The sequence below is a fragment of the Stegodyphus dumicola genome, chromosome 5, assembly GCF_044657685.1.
Source record: "Stegodyphus dumicola isolate Sdum_Otavi_A_Nest chromosome 5, ASM4465768v1".
NCBI lineage: Eukaryota > Metazoa > Arthropoda > Arachnida > Araneae > Eresidae > Stegodyphus > Stegodyphus dumicola.
Genome location: NC_140772.1, coordinates 62,097,989 through 62,123,738, shown reverse-complemented (window position 1 = coordinate 62,123,738; position 25,750 = coordinate 62,097,989). Strand labels below are relative to the sequence as shown.

At 30.5% G+C, this 25,750-nt stretch overlaps 1 protein-coding gene and 1 long non-coding RNA gene across 2 annotated transcripts in view; both read right to left on the bottom strand.

Moving 5' to 3' along the window:
- The window catches only part of Ltn1 (E3 ubiquitin-protein ligase listerin), a 198,853-nt gene that overhangs the window by 162,141 nt on the left and 10,962 nt on the right, over positions 1-25,750 (bottom strand). Inside the window, exons 4-6 of the mRNA XM_085816712.1 lie at positions 22,609-22,839; positions 21,206-21,258; positions 19,311-19,491 (exon numbers count right to left, since the gene is read on the bottom strand). Coding sequence (XP_085672838.1) covers positions 19,311-19,491; positions 21,206-21,258; positions 22,609-22,839 — 465 coding nt within the window. The remainder of the gene's footprint in view (positions 1-19,310; positions 19,492-21,205; positions 21,259-22,608; positions 22,840-25,750) is intronic.
- On the bottom strand, positions 4,142-10,659 carry LOC146997120 (uncharacterized). The gene is made up of 3 exons (XR_015040997.1): positions 10,255-10,659; positions 8,152-8,194; positions 4,142-4,354 (listed from the first exon to the last, which is right to left on the bottom strand). It is a non-coding gene; the product is annotated as an uncharacterized LOC146997120 (long non-coding RNA).

Genomic DNA, 25,750 nt, shown 5'->3' with positions numbered 1-25,750 from the left:
TCCCGTAGTGTCTCCATTTAACAATGGAAGACGCAAAAGATGAGTTTTCATTTCATCAGAAACATCACAGAAATATGTGACAACGATGGGGTAAAGCTTCCAATCGCTGTCGTTGCTGCCATCGATTGACACCGAAAATGCTGAATTCTGGAGTGCAGCTATCGTTTTACTTTGTGCATCGCAAGCAATTTCGTTCACAATAAAAGATGTTTTCGTGCGAGCACAAGCATATTTCTGAGGAATCTTGGAGTCGGGAAACATCTGACTTAAAAGTTGGGTGCTACTTTGGTAGACGGTTGCACGGATTTTGGCGATTTTTCTTTTGGCGAGTAATACAACTTATGGTAAACCCATTGCTGGATAAGTTATTTATAGTAACCGATACTTTGTTGTCATTTTATTAAAATAATAATGTGTTTTATTATGCATAACTTCCGTGTTTTAAATATTATTTATGGCTTCTAAATATTAAAAATCAATTTAATTTTACATTTTTATTTGAAATAAAAATTTTGTTGCTTATAATATTTTATATAATTTTATGTTGTGGATGATGTAATCAATGACATCACCTTACAAAAGTAATTGGTTTTATTAATATCTATAAATTTAATCTTTTGTTTTAAACATTATTTATGGCTGTTAAATATTAAAATACAATTTAATTTTGCATTTGTCTTAAAAATGATTTTATTATGAAGGATTGCTTAAATAATTTTAATTCTATGCGTGATGTAATCAGCTCCCTGATTGGTTACTGAATATTTGTGCATTACCGCGCCATTTTAAAATTTTATTATTCATCTCTTCAAATTCCTCAGATTTCAAATGGAATGGATATCTCCGTTTCGAAGGAGAGATGTTGTCATTGGTAATTACCAAGAATTATTGGTATTGGAATAAAAAAATTGCCCTTTGAGACCTTATTTTGGCCAACCTGTCTTTCCTAATCAAAGATTTATTTATAAATTGTTAATAGCGTCAGAGGAAATTTATTTTAAATTTTTGACGGAAACCTTGCTAATTGCTTCTTCAATGAAGTGCGAGATATGTGGACAACAGATGAAGATGGTTAAAAGAGCCGATTCAATTATGATTTCGATTTTTTTTGTGGTACTTATCAATAAATAAGAGATTAAATTACTCAAAAAAATGTAAGTACATATTTTTCTTTTATTTTATAATTGTATACTTCAATTTGTGTTAAAAAAAATTAATACACTATTTTCAAAACTTGCTGAGATAATTATTGTCACACATGTTTTAATGTTAATTATATTTTATATAACGTATTTTGGTCTAATCCTAGTATCCGGTGCACACGGGATTTGGCTACTTTTGGCGACTTTATGATAAGCAGCAAAAACGGGACATACACGATTTATTTTTTGTTTTAATTTTAGAGCGGTTGTGAGTGGATTATAGAACACGATGATGTAATAATACAAAAACACTATTTCTATACATTACATTAATCAGTACAAAACGCATTTTGGTTTAATCCTAGTATCCGGTGCATACGGGATTTGGCGACCTTATGATGAGCAGTAAAAACGAAACATATACGATGAGTAGTAAACGGGTCATTCAAAGAATGTATATAGTTATACACAGTTATATAGTATGTATGTAGTGATAGTATATAATGTATAGTATATACAAAGACATTCTTTGGGTCATTTTTGGTGTTGGCGATAATTTTCAAAACCGCGCCAAGGCTGCACCGTATACTAGGATTTTACCCGTATTTTAAAGTATTTGAATTTAATAATATTGTAATTCTTTTAAATGTTGGTAGGATGGTTTTAATTCGATATTCAATTTCAATAATATTTTAATCTAATTAAACGTTGGCACAATGTTTTTATAGCGGTGTTTTTATTCTCTTTTTTGCTATATGAAAGTAATAATAGCCTTACTTTAGTACTTTATACTCATAGTAAATGTATTTATTTACACTTGCCTGCCATCTTATGACATTTTCAACAAAAATTAATCCATTACTTTTAACGATATTTATTTTATTTTAAGTTTCGAATACTTTACTATGCGTAAAAACAGCGTTTTTCAAGATGGCTGACGATTGTAAAAATCGCACCAACGTAAATCGCCAAAAATCCATGCAACCGTCTACCAAAGTAGCACCAAAAGTTGACCGGCATGATTGGCAGCGCTTAGCGGCACGTTGTGTTCGATGAGGAATGCAGTAAACAAACACTCTGCCAAAATGACATCGGCATCCTAATTCGTAGCCGAATTTTAAAAAAAAAAAAATCATCCACTTTCTTTGACGTTGTCGAAGCCGAAGCATTAACTTCATGCTTTTTAGATTTAACGTGCTTCACAATGTCGCTTCTTTCACCATGACTTATTATGAAGTCACACACGCACACGTTCAAAATGCATAGTTATTTCCTTTGAAGGATTCTTTAATTGTTGGAAATTGTAGGCTGGCCGAAAATATTGAGAATACGGTTTTTTTTTAACTCATTTCGTAACAATGACGTATTAAGAAAATTCGTAGCGCATGCAAACAAAAAAAAAACAGAATGAGACAATCCACGCTCGCTCAGTCCGAGCTGAGTAATTCCCTTGCTGCTGAAGCGAACGCGAAAAAAATAATCTGGCGCCCACAAAAAAAAAAAAAAAAAAAAAAAAGAGAGAGAGAGAAACAAGTTCAGCGCATTGGATTGGCTGGTTAAGTGGCGAGTTGTGAGAAACCGCAGGTTACTGGATTTGAAGTAGTCGGTAGTTGGCGGTAAAACACGATGCAAATGGCAAAAATCGCTGAAATGGTGAAAAATTCTAAAATTTCGACAAAAATCACTGAAAACACTTGAAGAACGAAAAAAATCATAAAAAATGGATTACGATTGTAAAATCGTAAAGACAAACGCATTTTCTTAAAAATTACGAAAAATTCGTAAAAGTTGGCAGGTATGTACAGGTATTCTGCGACTTCCACATCATTGGAAACGGGTTGTACACAATGCTGGCGACTATATTGAAGGACTGTAAAAAATGGTGACATGAATCACTTTTGTATTCCTTGTAAATAAATAGTTGCCACTATTAATGTTCCAACCCTCGTATATACGTTTTTATACCGCAAAATACGGGGAATATCTACATTAATTTCTATTTAAAGTACAATATAGTTAATTACCAAATTCAGTAAACGACTGTAGCGCAAAAGAAAACATCATACATTTAGATTATTTGAATGAGTGTGCTAAATTTTAAAATTGTTAAATATAGACCAGGAAATTGTAGAAAACTTAACTTTTCCAATAGCTACGAAGTTGACTTTTTGTTATTTTCCTTGAAGATGAACATTTAATGTCACAAATATTGCATTCATATCTTCAGATAATACACAAATATATACATATTTATTTATTAAAATTACGTTTATCCAAAACATGTTAGAGAAAATATTAATTTGCATGCAAGTTAATCGAGTAACTTCTGTTTTAATTACTCACAGAATTATGATATGTAAAAATTTTACATTTATCAGTCAACCTTGCAATGTATTGTAATCTATTATTGTTGTCTTTCTCAGTTTAAAATCTTATAAATATATTAGATCAGTACTAAAAGTTCACCTCTACAAAAGAAATGCTTTATCGAGGCATTTTTAAAAAGTTCCCTTTTACAATGCAACTGTTAATTTCATAAATAAGTTCATAAAATTATGCAAATTCAAAATTACCTAAATATATTCTTTATTTTATCTTATATACCAGATAAAATTTTAAAAAGTTAATTTGTTTAGGAATATTGAAGTTTTTAAATATTTATCTCATGTGACTTTTTCTATAACATCATTATAAATGTACATGTTGATGTGGGCATACCAATTATTTTTTTTTCATCAAATATCTTTATGGTATTAAATGATTTAAAAGGAGGCAACTGGACAAAAGAAAGGAATTAGAAGGTGGCTAATTTTTTATTAATTTGTTGTCAAATGCTGTGCATTTTAGATTATGTTCATATGATGACAATGAGTTATTTATATTATAAAATTATTATGAACATATCCCACATAAATTAACAAGTATCAAATTTCAAGTTGTTTGAAGTATTATGAACTGTAATACTTGCAAAAGAAATACACATGAAATTAATTTAAGAATTAGGTTTATTTTACAGGTATTCGAAAACTGCAATTACTGTTAAACAATAAAAACTAACATTAAATCTGAAGAGAATAATTTTTTTCAATAATAAAATTCAACATAGATTTCATTCAGCTTTGCCATATTTGTTCTAGAGTTCGCTGTCTTTAATATCCTGCTCGATTTTTGTAAAAGTGAATTCTTGTCACCCAATGTTTTGAGAACAGCTCCTAAACAAGAAAAAGAAAAATTTGTAATAATTTTACACTTCAGATGTTTTCAGTTTTTAAATATAGTTGAAGTATTAAAAGATGCATATAAAATGCACTGAGTATTTCATATTTAAAAATTTACATTTCAGTAATTAAAAATTTAAGTTCATACTATCACATAATAAACTTCAATTATGTACCTTACACAATGCCTATAATTTCAAGTAAAAAATACCTAAAGATTTGTTTAGAACTGCAAGGTTAAGAAAGTCTTTAATGGCTATGTTTGTATTTAAGTACACGAGAAAAAACTTAATTTTGTATTAATTATATTGCATTAGCCTTTCCAATTTTACTCCTACATATAGTAAAGAACATTCGCTTTCTTACAGATAACTTTTTCTTAAATAAAGAGTAAGCAGAAAACTAATCACAGCACTATATACTAATCACAACACATATAACAGAATACTTCATAAACATATGCATGTCATTAACATATGTATATGCATTAACAGGCTATTTTACACATTTCAATAAACCAGAAACCAATACACAATCAAAAGTATTATCAGTAAATTCCTCCAAAATCAGAACACAAATCTTTAATTATGATAACAATGGCATCTCAGTTTGCAATATAAAATATTTCAAGTCTATATTAATGTACATTCTAAGCAAACAGAAAGCTGAATAATAATAAAATTATAAATACCATAAAAAAGTTAAAAGCCACGTAGAATGACAGCAAGACTAAATGAAGTCTTCGTTCAAAAATCAATTTAAATTCAAAAATTTGCCTTCCTATTTAACATCTCAAATAGTCTTCCTTCAAAAATCAATTTAAATTCAAAAATTTGCCTTCCTATTTAACATCTCAAAATAGGGTTACTGCTTTCACTAAATTTCCTGTCTTGGCAAAATAAAAATTGTCACTTCTGTTGCAGGAAATATTTGCTGCAAACTTTGTATGAAAATAATCCAGTGAAAAAAATTTAATTGTAGCTTGAATATTTTCTTTATTAAATAAATGAAAAATTCCCACGTAATATTAATTTATGATCCAAATGAAGCTTTTTACCTCTACCATATTATGCAGCTATTTTAAAATATATACTCTCATATGAAAGCCACAGAATTTTTTTACCAATATTAATATGGTATAAATCATTAATAAATCTTTTAAAAAGAGCCCAAAAATTTCTGAATTTGATACCCAAACCATAATTCTATGTAACTGTTAATGTATGCATTTGCTTGCACATACTTAAAATGAATTATACACACAAATCTTAAAATATTAACTTTAATAAATTCTTAATTAGCAGGATCACTCAATTAAGGCAAAATATGAAGGAAATCTACCTGATGGAATAGTTATAAAAGATATATTTAAAAAACGCTAATGCTGTTTACCTTACACATGGCAGAAATTGAGTAAACTGTATGCAGCTGGATTATTTATTAGGAATAGAAGTTAGATCAAAGTACCAGTTCTGGAAGGCTTTAACCATTTGGGTGCAAAGAAGCATCTCAATTTAAAAAAGAATAAAAGCTAATAGAATTTTATAACTTTTACAATCTAGTACAAATATTAGACACATAAACAACACTAAATGCCATTATTTACTTGCATATTTTCCTTCTTTGTGTACTTTACTCCTTAATTTTTCAGGATATGATTTAAAAACAAAAGTTATGGTAAAAATGTATACTGGTAAAAAAAATATTGCTGAAACTGATAAGTCCTTTGAATTATATACTATAGTGCAAAGAGGGATGGAATATGTGACTAAATATGATAAATCAGATCACAATAACATTAAACAAATAACATTAAAAACTGAAAAAAGAAATTTTATTTGAAATTATTTTTTAACTCATGAAAAGACAGACAGTATTTCCAACTTATTAAATTCAATTACATCTTACCTTTGGCAAACCAATATTGGTACTTTTCCATGTTGCCGGTGCAAGCGATAAAGTCACCCAAAATGGCACAACCGATGCCAAACAGAATATCCTCGCTGGTAACTTTTTACGTTTCATTTTCAAAACACATCGCAGCTATTTCTATCAGATTGAATATTTCTTTCAATACTGGGATACAATTACATAAAATTTTTACCAGATAGTTCAATTTTATGTCCTAAGGCCATTCGTGGTAATTAAACCAATTAGGATGCAATCACACGCTCACCCGAAAATATAGAAAAGGCAAAATCAAGGGTTAAATTCATCAATTCTAATGAGAATGCACTAGCGAAGTAAAGCACTCCGGTTTTACATAATTTCTGAGTAAGCTATTCATACGAAATGAAATAATTCTTGCATTTAAACTTGTATTCCAAATTAAGATTTAACTTGAAATTAATGTAGATTATTACTGAGAGAATTAGCGTAGTTTAACATGAGATGAGATCACTTGGGGTCACGTGATATGAAACAGCGAATCAGAACGTTGTACCATGAAAGCATAGCTGTTGCATCTTCTTAAATTAATCTCTTTTTACAAATACAAATTAATGTCTTTCTACAAATTTATTGTCTTTATTTATTATCATTTTACAAAATTTTAAATATTAAAATAAATATTAAATATTAAAATTAAACATTAAATATTAAAATGTTTATGCCTTTAAAATAAAAATTTCTTAGAACTAACATTTGTTAACATTTTTTATGTGTATATTGTGTGCTGTCGCCAATAAAGTCTGCTTGGCAAGATTTGCTCCGGCGAAACGGAAAAGTACTCTCATAATTCGTATTTTTTTTTTTATAATTTTCACAAATTTACTACTTTATGGAGGCTCGGTAGCACAGTGGCTAGTGCGTCACGCAGCAGCACCAGAGGTCCGGCGTTTGATTCCCAGGCTGGGCAAGGTTGAAACAGCCATTCATCCCTTGAGTGGGTTGATAAAATTAGTACCAAGTTCCATTGGGGACTTAATACCAGGGTGCCTGCAGCAAGCTGACCACTTATGCACAAACACCACAGAGCTCACCATCTAGAAGGTAGATATCAAGGCATTGCCAGCCATGGCTCTCTAAGGGCTGTTTGTGCCATCCAGTTTAGTTTTAAGTTTTACTATTTTAGTAACATAAAAATACATCTGTAACAGGTTTGGTTTAGGTTTATTTGATTACTGCAAAGCACAATAGGGTTATCTGCCTAATTATTGATATCTGCCTAATGCCTAATTATAAGATGAGGAATGCCTTCGTGAAGGACTTTCTAAGGGAAACTGGCTCGTATACATGTTACACATGGGGAAAACCACAGAAACGGCCATGCAGCCAGACCGTTTGCAGGATTCGAACGTCGAACCGAACTAGTGTTCAGCGACTTTACCGCTGGGCCGTTGGCGAGCCTTCTATTACACAGGACCTGTGTGTGCAGGATCATCATCGAAATTAAGAGAGTTGTATTTAAAATCAGTGCTAAACTAAAGCTGCTTTCTTGCCTAATTTTATGCTATTGAAAATACTGGTAATTGTCAAAATTATTTGTATTCAATATGTGTAAGATTATTAATGAGCTGCCAAACCGCAGTTAACCATCTAATATATTCAACGTTATTTTTTTCTTTTTGAATGTCAGGTTTTCATTACTTCTGCCACTATATCTGTATTAAATTATTTGTAATTATTTGTATTCAATATGTGTAAGATTATTAATGAGCTGCCAAACCGCAGTTAACCATCTAATATATTCAACGTTATTTTTTTCTTTTTGAATGTCAGGTTTTCATTACTTCTGCCATTATATCTGTAACAGGACATAAAGATTGAGTTAATGTAGAATAGAAAATTACCTTGCAACATATCCAATACAACTTAGTGGCAGTACTTCATTCTCTAGAAAAAACATTTTAAATTATTATACTTAAACAAAAATTCATATTTGTTACAGCAAAACATCAACACAATAAACCAGAGTTGAATGCAAATCTAGTTTAACTCCATTCTTGAAAACTAGTTTATTACTTTCAATTTAATTTTAAAATAATAAAAAATAAGGTACATATTATGATGACTACCTAGATATCTCGCCTAAACTGGCAATCCTTGTAGGTTATACAGGTTAACCCTAACATAGGTTATAGAGGGCACTAAGATAAAGAGTATTAATCCCACACTAGGGACTCTAACATTTAGTGGGAACAGTTTGAAAAGTGAAATGGATATTTATAGTGAACCAACGCAAAACAAAAACAATAGTATTTTAGGGACAAAGCCCCATTGGACTAATAAATAAATTAACAGCTTTTAGCTATTTTTTCTTCTTGCAAAAAATAGACATACAGAATATTTTTAGAAAATAACAGTACTTTAAGCATGCATTTTCCACATATTTAACACAATAATTCATTCTAGCTCTGTTGCAATACTGGCAAGGGTACTCCTCTGTTATTAGTACGGGATTCAGCAATGTACAATGAAACCTCGAGATACGAGGAAAGTATGAGCAAAATACGAGCATTGACTCGAGTAACGAGCAATGAGTTAGGCTGTTGGTATGGGTGGCACTATTTCCCTATCCGGCTCAACTCGGAATCCCCTCGTCAGATCACTCAGTGTTCTTTTATATATGTGTTTGTGCACTTGTAAGTTAATTATTTTGACATTTAACGTGAAAATAATTATTTCAAGATGCCTCGCAAGAACATTGTTGCCTCAGATAGTGCTGCAAAGAAAAATAAGGAGGCCATGGCCATCGATATCAGGAAAGAAATCATAGATAAACATAAGCATGGTGATGGAATTGGCGAAGACTTGCGGCCTTTCAACATCGAAAATCTACACTATTCTGAAGAAATTAAGAAACTTGATGTAGCCAAAGGAATTATCGTTGCTTCCAAGCACCATAAAAGTACTCCTAGATGTTGAGAAGCTGTTGTTGGTGTGGATTAATGAGAAGGAGTTAAAAGGTTGGTAACAAAGTTAAACTATGGTTATATTATTTACCAGTGTTATTTATTACGAAAAATTGACTTGATATTAAAATGTTGATATTTTTGGGGGTGTGGAACGGGTTAACTGAATTTTCATTATTTTCAATGGGGAAGCTTGTTTCTAGATACGAGAAATTCGCTATACCAGTTGAATGCTGGAACGAATTAAACTCGTATCTTGAGGTTCCACTGTAGATATGTAAGCATGTGTATATGCATGTATGTGCATATATGTGTATGAGTATACACATACATACATAAAGAATATACACATGCACACACGTGCATCTACATTTAAAAATGCATGCATATAGACACACATTTCTGAATCTGGTCCTGATATAACATAAGAATACCTATATGAATCATAGGATTTACATTAATCAGTTTTATTAGAATTCTTAAATGCAGAGAATTTCATCTTCACTATCCGAAAATTCAGTTTCATTTCCAGCTGAAAATTTATTGTTAGAGGGTTGTTAGAGGGAAATAATATAAATCTCATTTATATTATTTCCCTCTAACAACTGAACATTTTTTAAACATTTTCTATTTCATAGAAAACTAATGCTACATTAAACATATATTTTCTAAATCTGAAAATTTTAAATTAGCTTAGAAACTGTAATCATTCTTAAAAAAGTTTGATTTATACAGATGTTAGATCAATAAAATTACTTTCCTGTGAAAAAGTAATATGGCGTTGAATAACATGATTTTACACATCAAGATATACTGAGTGAAAATTCCTGAAATGTTTTATTTCTTGGTATCTCACTGTGCAAGAATTGTATAAATAAGACTACCTACCTTTAAAAAAAAAAAAAAATGTTTAGTAAATACTATGAAGAAAATTGGTTAGAGTATTTACAGTTTATAATTAATAGAAAATAAATCATTTCTTAGCTTATCAGAATGTATTTTTATCACATTCATAAACAGTACTAATTTAAACAAACATACCATTATGATTTCAATAACTATGAAATAGAATATCCAAATCTGCATCTTTGATGGTCTAGTAGATTGGACGTCTCAAGGGTCTAGTAGATTGGACATCTGAAGGGTCTAGTAGATTGGACGTCTCAAGGGATGTCTCAATTCAGCAGGGTGCTGACTCCACATACTGTAATATATATATATATTTAACTTACAAGGGAAAAAGCAACAAAAATATAAACAATATCTTGGTTTTACATAAGCATTTCTGCACATTTACAATTTTAATTTTTTTAACTATCTAGTTATATCAAAATACATGATTTAGTAAAATATAATTCCAATAATTTAAGGTATTTTAGATCAAATACGAACTTTTCAATAAATTTTTTCATGCAAGTCTAATAATCAACATAACTATCAAGTTTTGACTTCGAAAATTATGTTTAGAGAAACCTGAAGCTGCAGTAAATAGTAATAAATTTATTCAAAACTGAAAGTAAAGCATTCTTACTTTATTTTCTTTCTTTAACTATGGCAGATCTTTTAAAACAACAAAATAACAAAATCAAACAAACAAAAATGAAATGCATCCATGAAAGGACTTAGGACTTACTTATTATTCATGAAAGTATATATTTACAAGTGCATGAAAATTCAGTATATATAAAATAAAATGAACAAAGATTTAGAACAAAGTACCTGTGTTTCTATCACATAAAATTTCCTGTTTTAATAGCACAATATCTTTGAGTTAAAGATTATATATTAAAGCAAATTTATAAAACTAAATTCAAAAATAAGAAATTAAATTATTTTTAGGGAAAACACTAAACAAATAAAAAATTTTGAATTTCATAAATAAATGAAAGTTACATGCTTTATTTTTTGGCATAAGGTAGAAAATATTTCCAGAACAGATTTCTGAACAATTAGTCATGTTAATATTGCCTTTCTTTTTCCATTAAAAGCTATTTCCTGCTTAATTACAGTATGCTTTAAGATAAATATTAAAACGTTTGAGTAAAAATAATATAACTATAAAAAGGTGAGACACATACAAACAGGAGTGACACAAAAACAGTAAGTAACAGATTAGTGCAAAATTTTTTCAATTTATTGATTTGGTATTCTATGTCATTAACAGTGCCAAATCCTGAAAATGAATCATTAGGCATGTACACAAAAGAACAACACATGGAAAATCACATTTCCTACACAGACGCTATTTATAAAATTTTATATAAGTGAAAAAAGTATGAGTATTAAACACTGAAAATATAAATATTCACTTACTTTCTTCAAATAATTAGTAACATCGATGGATTCAGTCACAAACGAGAATCCACGAACAAACAGTATTCTTTGCGACTTTACCATTCTTTTCGACCGCCATTGCTGACTTCACAAATATCCCGCCACAACCGGAAGTAGAAAGTGTCTGCTTTGCCATTGGTCATTGGCAGAAGAATTTTTTTTTTTTTTTTTTTTTTAATAATTAAACATATTAAGAAAGCCTCTAAATTAGCATATGAAATAAACTTACTTTTGCATTATATAAATTTATATTCACGGCATCTCTGTATTAAGGTAATAATTCTATTTTTCGTGTGTATGCGCATGCTCAGTGTGTAATCGTAAATCCGGTTAATTTTTATAAGTTAGTGTAAAATTAAGTATGTAAATTTTGAGTTCATTTAACTGGACCCTTGTACTTATTCTGCAGATCTCCATATTAAGAATGTCTTTAACTGTTTCAGGAAAAATATAAAATATAATATAATTATTTATTTATTTTTTCCTCATATAAAAATTATTAAAATCGCTATATCATTTTTCCCGTACATTAAACAAAATTTTAAAAATGTTAGCCTCATGTGATTTTTATAACAAAGATTAAAGGAACTGAAATATATGCAAAATATCAGGATTAAGCTTGCAATTTTGTAGAGTTATTATTATTAAATAAAAATATTAGTATATCTTTGATTATAATTAATGATCCTTTGGTCTACATTAAACTATTGTTCAAGAAGTTAAACATTTTCAAGCATCTTCTGCTCTATTTATTATTCTATTCCTCGACATGAAAGATTTGCTAGTCTTATTCCAATTTAATTGTCCACATTTGCTAAATAAAATAAGGCGAGTATTGTACCAAACCCAGTAAGTACACAAATTTAATATACAGCTTATTCCAGTTAAATGGGTAATAGGATTTCATAAAAGAAATTGTGTAAATTAATGTAAGTGTTGATATGAATAAAAATAACAAATTTGATATAAGAAAATAAATAAGTTATTTTGAAGATCTTTAAATTAAGAAAATATAATATTTTGCAAAAATGCACGTAAAGATTTAGCTCACATGTTAAAATTCATAGAAAAATTTTAGCCTCATATATGAATGCCCTTTCTTTCATGTTCGTGGAAAAGGAAAACAAAGTGAAATGCCAAAAATGTACTAAATATTTTGAATTAATAAACTTCATTTTCAATCTTTTTAGACTTCGTATAATATCCGTAAAAGTGACGAATGAAATATACCATAAAGGCAGTAGTTTCTTTCAGAACATTCGGATTTGTATAATATGCGTAAAAGTGACGAATAAAGTATACCGTTATGGCGGTAGTTTTTTTTCAGTACATTCGGATTCGTATAATTTTCGTAAAAATAACGTGTGGAAAATAATGATGAGTCAACTAGCTAAATCTTTACGTGCATTTTTGCAAAATATTATATTTTTTTAATTTAAAGATCTTCAAAATAACTTATTTATTTTCTTATATCAAATTTGTTATTTTTATTCATATCAAAGCTTACATTAATTTACATAACTTCAGCCTTTTTCATTCGTATAAATTTCGTAAAAGTAACGGGCAAAAAATACCATACCCTTCTTTCACCAAAATTTATACGTATATTTTTGAAGACGTGCTGCCTGGGTAGTATTCAAGTGTTTGGAGACTATGCTATGCGGGTAACATAAATTACAAAGTCATTCAAGTAATTCAAAAATGACCACACATATCAGTAGACAGTGACCAGCATTCTGAGGAACCATAAACTACTCCAAAACAAGCAGCTGAGACCACAAACCAAGCAGCTGTTGTTAAAATCGTCAAAAATCTGGTAGTGATGGATCGTTGTTTGACTGTATGAGAAATTGCCAAAGAAGCGAGGATCAGTAAAATTTCCACGCACAATATTTTTCTTGCTAATCTGTGTTACTGTTGGAGCAAATGGAAACGCTTACTTTGCCTTGCCTAATAGATACCGCAACTAATCTTAAATAAAATAAAACTAGGCTGTAAATGTAGCCTTTACATTAAAAACAAAAACAGAGAAAAGAAAACAAGCGAATCTCCTCGCATTTACCATTTTGGCATATATAATACATCGGCCAACCCACCGACACTACGTCATCAGCCAATCAGTGGCAACCACATTAGTTTATCGCCGATTGACCTTTGAACTAATTTGCATGAGGAAAATAACAGAACATTAAGTTAACAGTGGGCCTCTTTTCTTCATGCAAAAAAAAAAAAAAAAAAAAAAAAAAAAAAAACTTAGAAAAAAAATTTATACTTCGGTTCTATAATATGGACACAATACTTATTGTTTTTAATTACTATAAACAGTTAAACAAAACTTTTTTCGAGTTCATAGCAGTTACAGCTTTCATAAATGAGTCCACATTATTTAATTTAGTGGAGATGAATTTGAGGTCAGACAACCCATCATTCACCAACCTTCTTGTTGGTTGTGCATTAGCACTGAAGGCGTATTGAGTAAGTTTCCTCAAGCACAGTTTTCATTAAAGAATCATAAGTCAAAAAATTAACTACGAAATCTTTATTTAATAAAATACGATAATTTTGCTTAACTTAAGCAGAACAAAAAACTAATAATCTTCACGGACATTAAAACACTGAAGTATTCAAAAGAATAACTTACATAGAATCATCATCAGTCCTAAATAGCAGGCTTACCTATTTTAGGATATAAAGAAAAAAGAAAACAGGAACATACGTTGACATAGTACCTGAAAAGAGAAAGTACTAAACGAATGCACTCCACGCAGCTAAGGTGAAAGTCAAATATACTGCATTGCTCACGAACTTTACTTTCTCTCGCCAATATATATCTTGGCGCACGTTCGTTTGGTATGCCTTTCGAGTTTCATTATGCAAAATACCTAAATTTATGCTAACATTGCCCCTGTTTTGCTAATGAAACTCATACCAATTGTAATTCACTTCTGCAAAACTGAAATTTAGCTTTAGGAATTGGTTTAGTCATAATATCAGCAACCATTTGCTCTGTCAAAAGATAAGCAAGTTTTACTATTCCTTTGTTATTCAACTCGCGTATATGATGAACTTTTGTATCAATATGTTTTGTGCACGAACTGAATTTTTCAGATTCTACAAGTCTTATAGTAGACTGATTATCTTCAAATACCTTTATCGGTAGAGTTTGGGGTAGATTGAAATCTTCTATTAATTTTAATAGCCATAATAGTTCTTGTGTAGCTTGCGATAGTGCAACATATTCAGCTTCTGCTGAGGATAAAGAAACACAAGTTTGTTTTCATTGGTGTGCTAGCGGGTTTCACATCTTCAAGTTGAAATTGCTTGACAAGTTGATTTATTTTATTTTTCTGTGATAAGAGATAACTTCCATCTTGCTTGCCATTTATTTCCATGTTTAAGAAATATTTAGCTTCACCAAGATGCGTTATTTGGTAACGTTTCTTTAAATCATTAATTGTTTGAAGAATTAGTCCTTCTGTAGAACTTATTAGGATGTCATCAACATACACTATTAAATTAACTCTTTTATCATGAACTACTTTTGTGAAAAGACACGGATCTGCTTTGCTTTGACTGAACCCAAGATTCTTCAATGTATTTTCAATTTCTGCATTCCAGCACCTAGCTGCTTGTTTGAGACCATAAATCGACTTAATTTACAAACTTTATGTCTTTCTTCTGGAACCATGAATCCTTCTGGTTGTTCCATATATATTTCTTCATTTAAGTTGCCATACAAAAAAGCTGTTTTAACATCTAGTTGATGTACCTTGGCATTATTATATGCTGCCCATGTTAAGAAAACTCTTATCATAGTGTGTTTCACTACTGGTGAAAACATTTCATCATAATCACTGCCATATTTTTGAGTAAATCCTTTAGCTACTAAGCGTGCTTTGTATTTTATATTTTTACCAGTTTCATCATATTTTGTCTTAAACACCCATTTGCTGCCTACTGCATGTTTCCCCGGTGGTAATTTTAGGCAATAAGAAAAAAGAAAACAGGAACATACGTTGACATAGTACCTGAAAAGAGAAAGTACTAAACGAATACACTCCACGTAGCTAAGGTGAAAGTCAAATATACTGCATTGCTCACGAACTTTACTTTCTCTCGCCAATATATATCTTGGCACACGTTCATTTTGTATGCCTTTCGAGTTTCATTATGCAAAATACCTAAATTTATGCTAACACTTCTAATAAAGTAATATCGTATGTCAATGTGCTTAGTCCGATGGTTTTTTATTGGGATCTAAAAAATCAGTGGCAGAATTGTTATTGCAAAATAGATTACATTCCTTCAAACTGAACTTCATATTAAAAGACATTTTTCATCCACATCAATTCTTTACTGCTTCCAATAAGGTGATATACTCTGCCTCTATGGTGGATAAAATTACACACTTTTATTTAGAAGTTTTCCAGGTTACTTGTACTTCATCTAAATAAAATATGAATCCACTCATAGACACATGGTCAGCCTTCTTACTTGCATAGTCAGTATCTGAATAACAATACACATTTAAATATTTAATCCTTGATAAGTTTAACTTATATGATTTAGTACTATTGAGATAACCAAGGAATTTCAACAATGCTTCCTAATACCTAATTCTAGGATTTTCCTTAAATTGCAATAAGATACTTACTGCATAGGCGATATAGGAGCCTTATCCTATTAGTTACAAAAATTAAACATTCCAAGTGATTTCTAAAAGGTAATTTTTGCATTTCTGCAAATTCTGCACTTGTAGACAGACAATCTAATTTTGTAAGAACAGTGGCTTTAGATATGAGAAGTGGGTATTTGAAAATGTTTAAATTTTGCAAAAATTTCTGCAATATGTTTTTGCTGATGTATGAAAGTTCCCTTGTCATTTTCTCGAAGTTCAATTCCAAGTAACTTTCTAGTTCTGTCTAATACTTTAAGATCGAAAAACTTATTCTATTGTGAGATTACTTTATCTATACACTGTTGAGCTTTACTAAAAATTACAATATCATCTACATATAGTAAGATGATGACATTAGAGCTTCTACAAAGACAATTAAACCATAGTATTTTCTTAAAATCTAGATTTTCTAAAGTATTTTCAAATTCACAAAATCATTCATAGCTGCTCTGATGCAGACCATAAATTGCCCTGTGAAATAAACTCATTTTATTTTTCTCTTCAATATATCCCTCTGACTGGATCATATATATTTCCTCGTTGAGCTTTGCATATAAATATGCATTTTTCACCTCCAACAGACAGTTAGTCCATCCATGCAAACATACTAGTATTGTGAAAAATATTCTTATGGCAGAAAAATTTACTACAGGACTGTAAATGTCATCAAAATCTTCACCTCTTTTCTGTCTGAACCCCTGTGTGACTAGATGCACTTTATATCTAACTACTTCATTCTTTTCATTTCCTTTTAGCATATGCACACACTTGTTTCCCAGCATAATTTTCTTATCTGGCTTCTCAACTAATTTCCAGACCTTCTTTTTCTTTACCTTGTCAATTTCTTCCCTCACTGCTTTATCCCATTCTTTGGCATGCTTCTTTAAAATTTTGTGGGATAGTAATTTCTACAGAATTTGTGTCTTCAGATCCTCCTTTTCAATAAAATTAACTTTTCCAGAGCATTCATTTTCACCAGTAAAGTCAAACATATCTTCTTTTAATTTAATATTTCTAGCCTCGCAGTATTTTCCAATGTTGTTATGAGACCTAAAACGAGTGTTTGTTCCTTCTATATACTAATATATATCTATATGTGTTCCATCTTACCTCTTAACCGCTTTTCTTTCCCAGTTAAAGTCCAAAACCTCTTTCGGAGTAGATGTATGTTTTAATGACTTAATTCGTTCTGCAGAAGTTTCCTGTTCTTTATACGATTCTGATAACCCCTCCGATTCTTTAGTCTTTTAAACTTAGTTTTTGATTTCTGGCCTAGGATACTATCTTCTGTATTCTATAACACCTAGTTTCCTTGGCATATCCTACCATGATTCCTTCTCTGCATCTCATTTGCAATTTATCTGTTTTGTTTAGGTATGCCAACATAGGCTTTATAACCAAATACTTCAAAATAAACAACACTGGGTTTTTCTATTGAGAAACATTTCATAAGGGGTTCAGTTACTCTTGTGAAACACCCTGTTCCACATATGCACAAAACATCGAAGAGCTTCTGCCCAACATCCTTTTCCCATTTTACTAGCATTAAGCATAGCTTTACTGCATCTAATGCCATATTCAGTTAAATTATTCACAGACACCGTTCTCTTCTGGAGTGTATATGTTTCTATGTTCAACACTAATTTCATTTTTGGCTAAGTACCTTTCGGATTGGCTGTTACAAAATTCACCACCGTTATTGGTGCATATACTAATTTTCTATTTGTTAGTTTTTCCATTTGCCTATGATAGTTCTTAATGTCAGCAAACAATTCATTTTTATTTTTCATACAGTTGTTGTGGTTCAACAATTCAAACCCTTCTGGTATTAATGACATCTTTAGTTACGCATGAGCTAAACCGCTCAAAACAACTTCTAAAAAAATTCAGTTTTCTTTCATAGATAATGGCCCTCTTCCCTTGCATTCCTCCAAAGCTAAGTTGAACTGGGCTCATAACGTGTTGCCGTCAGAACAAAAGAAAATACATACTTTGCTTTGCCTAAATAAATACTGAGACTAATCTAAAAATAATAATATTCTTTATTTCATTACCTTAAATAAATAAATAAATAAAAACTAGGCTGTAACAGTAGCCTTTACTTTACTGTTTTGTCTGATATCTGTGGAGACTTGTGCATCAAGAATGTGTGCAACGGGAGGGCAAACAGTGACAAAAGGGTACTAAACAAATTCTCTGCTAATTTCGTGATGCAGTTCAGCACAAACGATCAGACCTCTGGATGGTGAAAACCTGGCAATTGCATCATGCAATGCTCCAGACCATTCATTGCATTTGATGGATACTTTCCTGGTGAAATATAGAAGTACAGTTGAACAGCAACCTCTTTATTCTTTAGACATGGCTTCTTGTGATTTCTAGTTGTTTCAAAAATTGAGTACGATATTGGAAAGATCCCATTTTGAGATAATGCAGAAAGTGATGGTAGAGATGAATACCATTTCAAAAGAAGCCTTTAAGAAGTGATTTCAGCAGCATGTAAAGCATATATTTTCCCTGGCAAAAGGTCAAAAAATTTTTAAACAACCCTCATATATAAGATATTTAAATACACAGTGGATATTATGTTAACATAGTTAATATGTTTATGACAGAAGTATGCAAACAATTAATTGTCACAGAAATTTCAATACTGATTATGTAACTCTTTAAAGTAATTGAATTTCCTTTATAAAAAGTAAACAATTGTGTTTTTGTTGCAGTATAGGAGTATATGAATATACTTTTGTTATACAGTATAGAAATATTTGAATATAATTTTGTTACAATATAGAAGTATAAAAAAAGAAAATCAATGGGAAATTTTCATAAAACATTTCCCTTTTTTGACAGATGTATGCAAACAATTAAATGTCACAGATATTTCAATATTGATTACATAGCTCTATAAAGCAATTCCCTTCATAAAAAAATTAACAATTTACTGCGTTTTTGTTACAGTAAAAAAGAAAATCAATGGGAAATTTTTATGGAATATTTTTCTTCCTCATAAGAGGAGAGAGGACAAAATATTAAATATTTTCTCATTATTCAGATTAAAACAAATGACAATCAGAAACATTACCAGTGACTCCTTATTCTTGGCATATTTCCAAAATTTACTTTCAACAACAACAGAACGTAGATCTTCATAAATGTTTTGCAATTCAGAATGAAGAATTGTTGTCAAAAAAAGCTTAAGGGCTTGCAGGGTAGCAGATATCACCAATATATATTTGTTTTCAACATCTTCGGCACTTGTTAAACTAAAAATAAAATATAACAACACTAAAATGTGAAAAATGCACAATACATTATTATCTACTACATAGTGCATTTTTTTACAGTTAATGATACAGGAAAGGTGTTTCACAATGTAATGATACAGAAATAGAAAGGGTGTTTGGAAATAGAAAAGAACACAGAAAAGTGGTCACATGCTTTGTTTTAGAATCTGATCCTCAAAATAAGGTGTAAAAATTAACACTTTTGGTTTAAAAGAAAGAATTTTCATAGATACTTACACAGTAAATGATCCAATTTTTAAAATATTTATTATTTTTAATTAAATGAAAAAAGTTTCAGATTTTTGCATACAAATCTCACTGACATACTCAAAAAGATTTACTTCTTTAAAAAAATTTCTAATGCTTATTACTTAATTAAATTCTTGATACCAAAATTAATTTACAGTTCAGCTACAAAACAAAAGCTGCTGCTAATTTTGGTAAATTATAATTGTGTCTTGTACAAAGCCATTCATCATTAATTTGATGAAATGAATTGTACATGCAAAAGTTTGTAAGTTTATAACTTTAATTAATTTTAATAAATTAATCCAAGCCAAAATATTTCATGTGAAAATAGTCTCAAGAAAGCAGAGTCCACACAGGCTGGTTAATCAAATTTAAAAATAGTCATGGTATAAGGCAGTTAAAATTTAAGCTTCAGCTGATAATGAAAGCAGAAAAATCTATAAAATAACCGCTGATTAATAATGAAATGTTATCTCCATAATAAATTTATAAAGTTGACAAAACCAGTATTTTCACCGAACATATTCCTTGAAATATCTTTATGACCTCTTCAGAAAAGCCTCTAGTTAGTGTCAGAGTTTCCAAAGTGAGACTAACTATTTTGGCTTGTGCAAATGAAAATTTCTTGCAAGTGGAAAAAATACATAAATTCAGACATTTAAAAAGATTAAAATTCCCCCCAGCATCTATCATTCAGTTAAAACAGCATGGATGATGTAATACATAAACATTAATTTATGAATGCTTGAAAGTCATTATGTAGCCAAAGCTCAGCAAAATTTGAAATTGCTTAGTTTACCAGATGCATACTTGCCAACCTATGACACTCAAAAATCAGGAGATTTTTTTAAGAAATCAGGAGATTTTTCGAAAGGAGAAATAGTGTTTATGCTTCTCTTCTTAAAATTTAAAAAACGAAATTTCAGATCATTCCATTTTTGAAACTGACAATTCAATTGGCGTATGATTTAATAAATATATAAAAGCTATGTTAAAAAAAGAAGCCTACATAGTAATAAGGCTTAAAAAGACTACATGAGCTATAATTTCTGAATTTAAAAAAATATAGAGAGAGAGTAACATAAAATGCATACATGTAACAAAACATATGGTAACATAAAATGTCCTCATTTTAAAAGAGGACGCCCCCCCCCAAAAAAAAGAACACTAAAGTTTAAATGAGCTTTGTTAGAAAGGAAAAATAGTGTTTATGCTTATCTTCTTTAAAATTTAAAAAACAAAATTTCAGATCATTCCATTTTTCAAATTGACAATTCAATTGGGGTATGATTTAATACATAAATAAAAGCAATGTTAAAAAAAAACAGAGGCCCACATAACAATAAAACTTAAAAAGCCTGTATGAACTATAATTTCTGAATTAAAAAAAAAATATGGTAACATAAAATGTATGCATGCAGAGAAAATTATTATAAATACTAACTTTGTTTCACTCATTGTCTTTGCTGTTTGCTCAAATAAATTATCTTTGAAATACTAAAAACAAAAAAAGTACAATCAGAATATGCACACATTTTATAAGAACATACAGTCATATAATAAAAAAAAATACTGGATGTTCCGGAATAAATTGGAAAATCTTTAAGGGGTTATAGAACACACTGAAATAGCACCATAAATTCCTGACCCTTTTTAAAGCAGCTGAACATGCACTGGACAGTGCTTGCCATTTTGCAATATATTCATGTCTCATGTCATTTTTTACAACATATAAACATATGGCACTTTCAGATTCTGGGATAACTTTTATAATCAGCTGATGACTTTTACATTCCACATCTTTTAACTTATAATGAACTGGAGTTCTCTCAAATCTTTATTATTATTTACTAAAGAATCTATATTTTAGTATGCATATTGCTCTCATGGTAGAAAAGTGGTGACACCACCAAATTTTGAATACACACAGTCCTTTACCTGAACATGTGTACCTTGAAGCCTAAATTTTGAATTTGTTCTTTATTTTTTCATATTTTGTGTGAACTTAATGAAGTTTTGATTAAAATTTCAGTGATTTAAAAGCTTTATGCTGACATCCTGCAAGGCATATAATATTTATATTTTAAATTTAATCAGAAAACTCAGCAATATGAAAGAAGTGTGTTGCCACTCAAAAAAAGACAATATATTTATCTTTCAAAATTATCAATAAACTTAGCAATTTAAAAGAAATGAGTTGCTGCTGCCTGAATTAAAATATTTCATCTTAATACTGAAGTGTGTTGTCATTCAGCAAAGTGTAAAACATTTAATTTTTCTCTCAAAGTTAGTGTTATTAAATAACTAAATGAATTAAAAGCAATTAACACAGGTTCATTTCAATTATTAGTAATTACTAGCTGGACCCATGAAATTACATTAGCTGGATTCATTAAAATTATATATATATATTTTATGATAACTAGGGTGGATGGTGATTAAAATAACTGTTGGCTAACAAATAATAATCTTACTTATTTATGTCACTCCTCCATAAGGGCTCACTATTGGCCGAGCAGTGTTTAACACTGTTAGTTCAATTCTAGGTGAACGGGTTAGCAAATGGAACCACCTCCAACATCTAACCACTTAACAAATGACCATGCATTCTGGGATAAAAAGTTCTCTTCGATATGCTCTATCCCTCGTAAAAGATTGTTTCTTTGATTTTAAAGTGCTCTGTGTGCGCGTGAAAAATTTTTCAAAAACTTTTAATAAATCTAAATAATTAATTAAATTTAACAGAACATGATCTTGAAATAATAATAAAGGGATTTATATAAATTGCTGCATTGTAAAATATGAACAACAAAAAGCTTATGATTCTAAAAAAGTAGAAACTCTTACAGCAAATATTTCTGTTTTGCAGAACATTAGTGCTTCAGACTGCTTTCCAGAAGGAAAAGTGGCTGTAAATGTTGCTTGTGCTGAAGTGGCTGCAGGAGCATACAGATCACATTGACCTAATAGCCAAACACCCATTATATTTTTCAAATATGGAGCAACTTCTCTTTTTACTTTAAATATAAGCTTTCCATTTGCTTCATGAGTAGCTTCTCTTATGCGCCTGTCAGTATCCTGAAAAAATTACAATAGGAATTTTTGAATTAGGAGTCAATTATTTCTGCAGATTTCATATCATATGAAAATTACATTTATGAAAATACCATTTTAGGAAGTAATTTTATGCAAAAAGCATGATTATATTAACTCTACAGTCATGATTTAACAGGTAAGTAAATTACCTTTTTTCTACAGATTTATAAAGAGAGATTATACAATATGAAGCCAACGGACAGTGTATATAAACATTTTTTTTTTTTTTATCCCACACCCGTTTGCGGCACTTCTGCCATTAAGCAATGAGCAGCCCAGTAAAATGAAGAAGAATGAAAACAAGCATTAAAAGTAGCTTCAAAAGAGTTGTCAATTATAAACTTTAAAACAATGGGGCAGTTCTTGAGATGAGTGCCATCCATGTCACCCTGATGATATAAACGGCAACAAGCTGAATTCTTGATTCCAATATGACATAAATGCCCTTGTAAATAATCAAGTCCAGTTAGCATTTGAAAACAAGCAACTCCAACAGATCTAGGCAAAGAATTGGGAATTTTATTCTTTTTGTTACGCAGGATACTCCACCTCTTACCCACAGCTGCATCTCTGTATGAAGGCATTCTATTGTTCTTAATTTTATTGTTTACAATCCTTTTAATGCTATGCAAAGGCAGAGGAGAATCAGGCTGAGTCATTAGAGAGCCAGCTTTGGCAAGTCTATCAGCCTGCTCGTCACCAAAAATGCCACAATGGCTCGGAATCCATTGGACAGCGATGTTTTCTCTAGAATTCCTAAGTTCAAAAGGCTTCACTCTACAAGCATGGATACAAGCATGCATTTTCATTCTACAAGCATGCATTTTCATTGTATTTTGAATTCACAAGTGATAATACAGCAGCTTGAGAATCAATGAGAAACACAATATTGGGATCAGGACTGTCTTTCAATTTATCAATTGCAATGATATTGCTGCTATCTTGCCATCCATATTGTCACAGCATTTACCAACAGGAATAGCTAATACTGAAAGTACTTAAATATGCTCCAGCACTGGCATTTTTATAGTGCCTTCTGTGGAACCATCAGTGTACACATGGAGCCAATCATCAGGAGGGTACTTACTACAGTACAAAGTCTTTAATCTGGCCGTCCATAATCCAGCCCTCAAAGCTACAAAACTTTCTGTGCATGCATAGCGTTTACGCATGTGCATAATATGTTTATGCATGTGCGTTTAATGTATAATGGAAGGTATAAACGAGGCTAAAATTATCTAATTATCTATTTCAGTTAATGCTGCAGATTGTGTTGTTTCTTAATCTTCTAATAGGATCTGGCTTATTATTTTTTGCAGACTGTTAGAGCAATTTTATAAAAAGTAAGCTTGAACTTTCGATTATGTCAAAAAGAGTTTCTGATTCTGGAGCTGCCAAAGGATCTACAAAGCGAAAGCATGCTTCGATGTCCATCAAACAAAAAGTGGAATTGCTGCAAAAAATGGATAAAGCCATGAAGAAAGTGACAGAGAGGGTTAGTGAAAACGAAAAAATTTCGATTGACAAGTTAGTTAGTATTTTCGGCACAAAAATTACAGGACTTGAACAGTGAAACTTTGTAGCTGAACAAGAAATTATGTCTGTTTATAGAATTAAAGAGAAAGTGTTAGCACATAAAACGAAGCAACTTAAACAACTTACATTGAAAGAAATGTTTAATAAAGTAAACAAATAAATATTAAGCTTTTTTTTTTTTTTTTTTTTTTTTGTAAATTTTGATACCATTTAGATCATAATTGCTCTTTATTTCATAAACTATGTTTCATATTTTTAATTTTATAATTTCTGCATGCCATCTTACCAGATTTAAATTGATGATCTATAATCCGGAAAAACTAATCCGGAATCGCCAAAGTCCCGACGAGTCCGGATTAAAGACTTTGTACTGTATATATAGTAGTCAGAACAGCATTTTTTAATTTACTTTCTAAGGAGAGCTGTTTACTAACATTACAAACAAGATCCAGGTGGCCCACCAACATGGTTTGATCTAGAACAGAATTTAATTCCTGAGGAAAAACCTGGCGAATGGGTGTAGGAATATCATAGGTATCACAAAGATTGTGATGTAGGAATATCATAGATATCAAAATTATCATAAAGGTTGTCATATAAAAATGTTATACAATCTATACTAAAGACACACAATTAAAGTGTTACTTTAAATTCACCTATTGCAACATCTGTATAAGATAGATCATGGTTCCCAATGGGCAGGCCCGCGCCAAGCCTAATCCGTGCCATCGTGCAAAGCATACAGAGAGCCTTTATGCAGCGATGATATTAAAGGGAAACTGCTTAAAATACTGCTTGATGATATTAAAGGGAAACACTTAAAATGAAGCATTATTAACATAATAATATGAGAAACTAAAAGAATTACATTTTATCTTTCAGTTTGACTAAATGTGCAAACATCTTGTGCTTTGTTAAAACTGACACTCAAACATATTTATTGAAGAATTATACATATATTTACGTTATAAAAAAGTAACACTGCAAGCACAGTGAAATAATAAACTAAATGCTTTACCAAATGCACTCTCTAAAAACCATCGGCGCACCAAGAAAGAGTTGTTCGATGGAGACAAAAATTGGTGGATACGAAGATTATGTACAGAACAGGAAATGATTAAAATTTCAGAATAATTGAATGAATTATTTCAGAGTTACATAGTTAGAAAATAATGAGCTCAATAAAGTGTTGACCGATCTCTATCCTGGATGCAAGCTGCCACACGGTGTGGCATAGACTGATAAAGCTCCCGGAGGATCTCCTGTGGTATTTCTTTCCAAATTTGCTCCAGTTATCAGGCTAGGTCATTAATATTCCCTGGCAGATGCAGTCACCTTCTCATCATACTCCAGACAT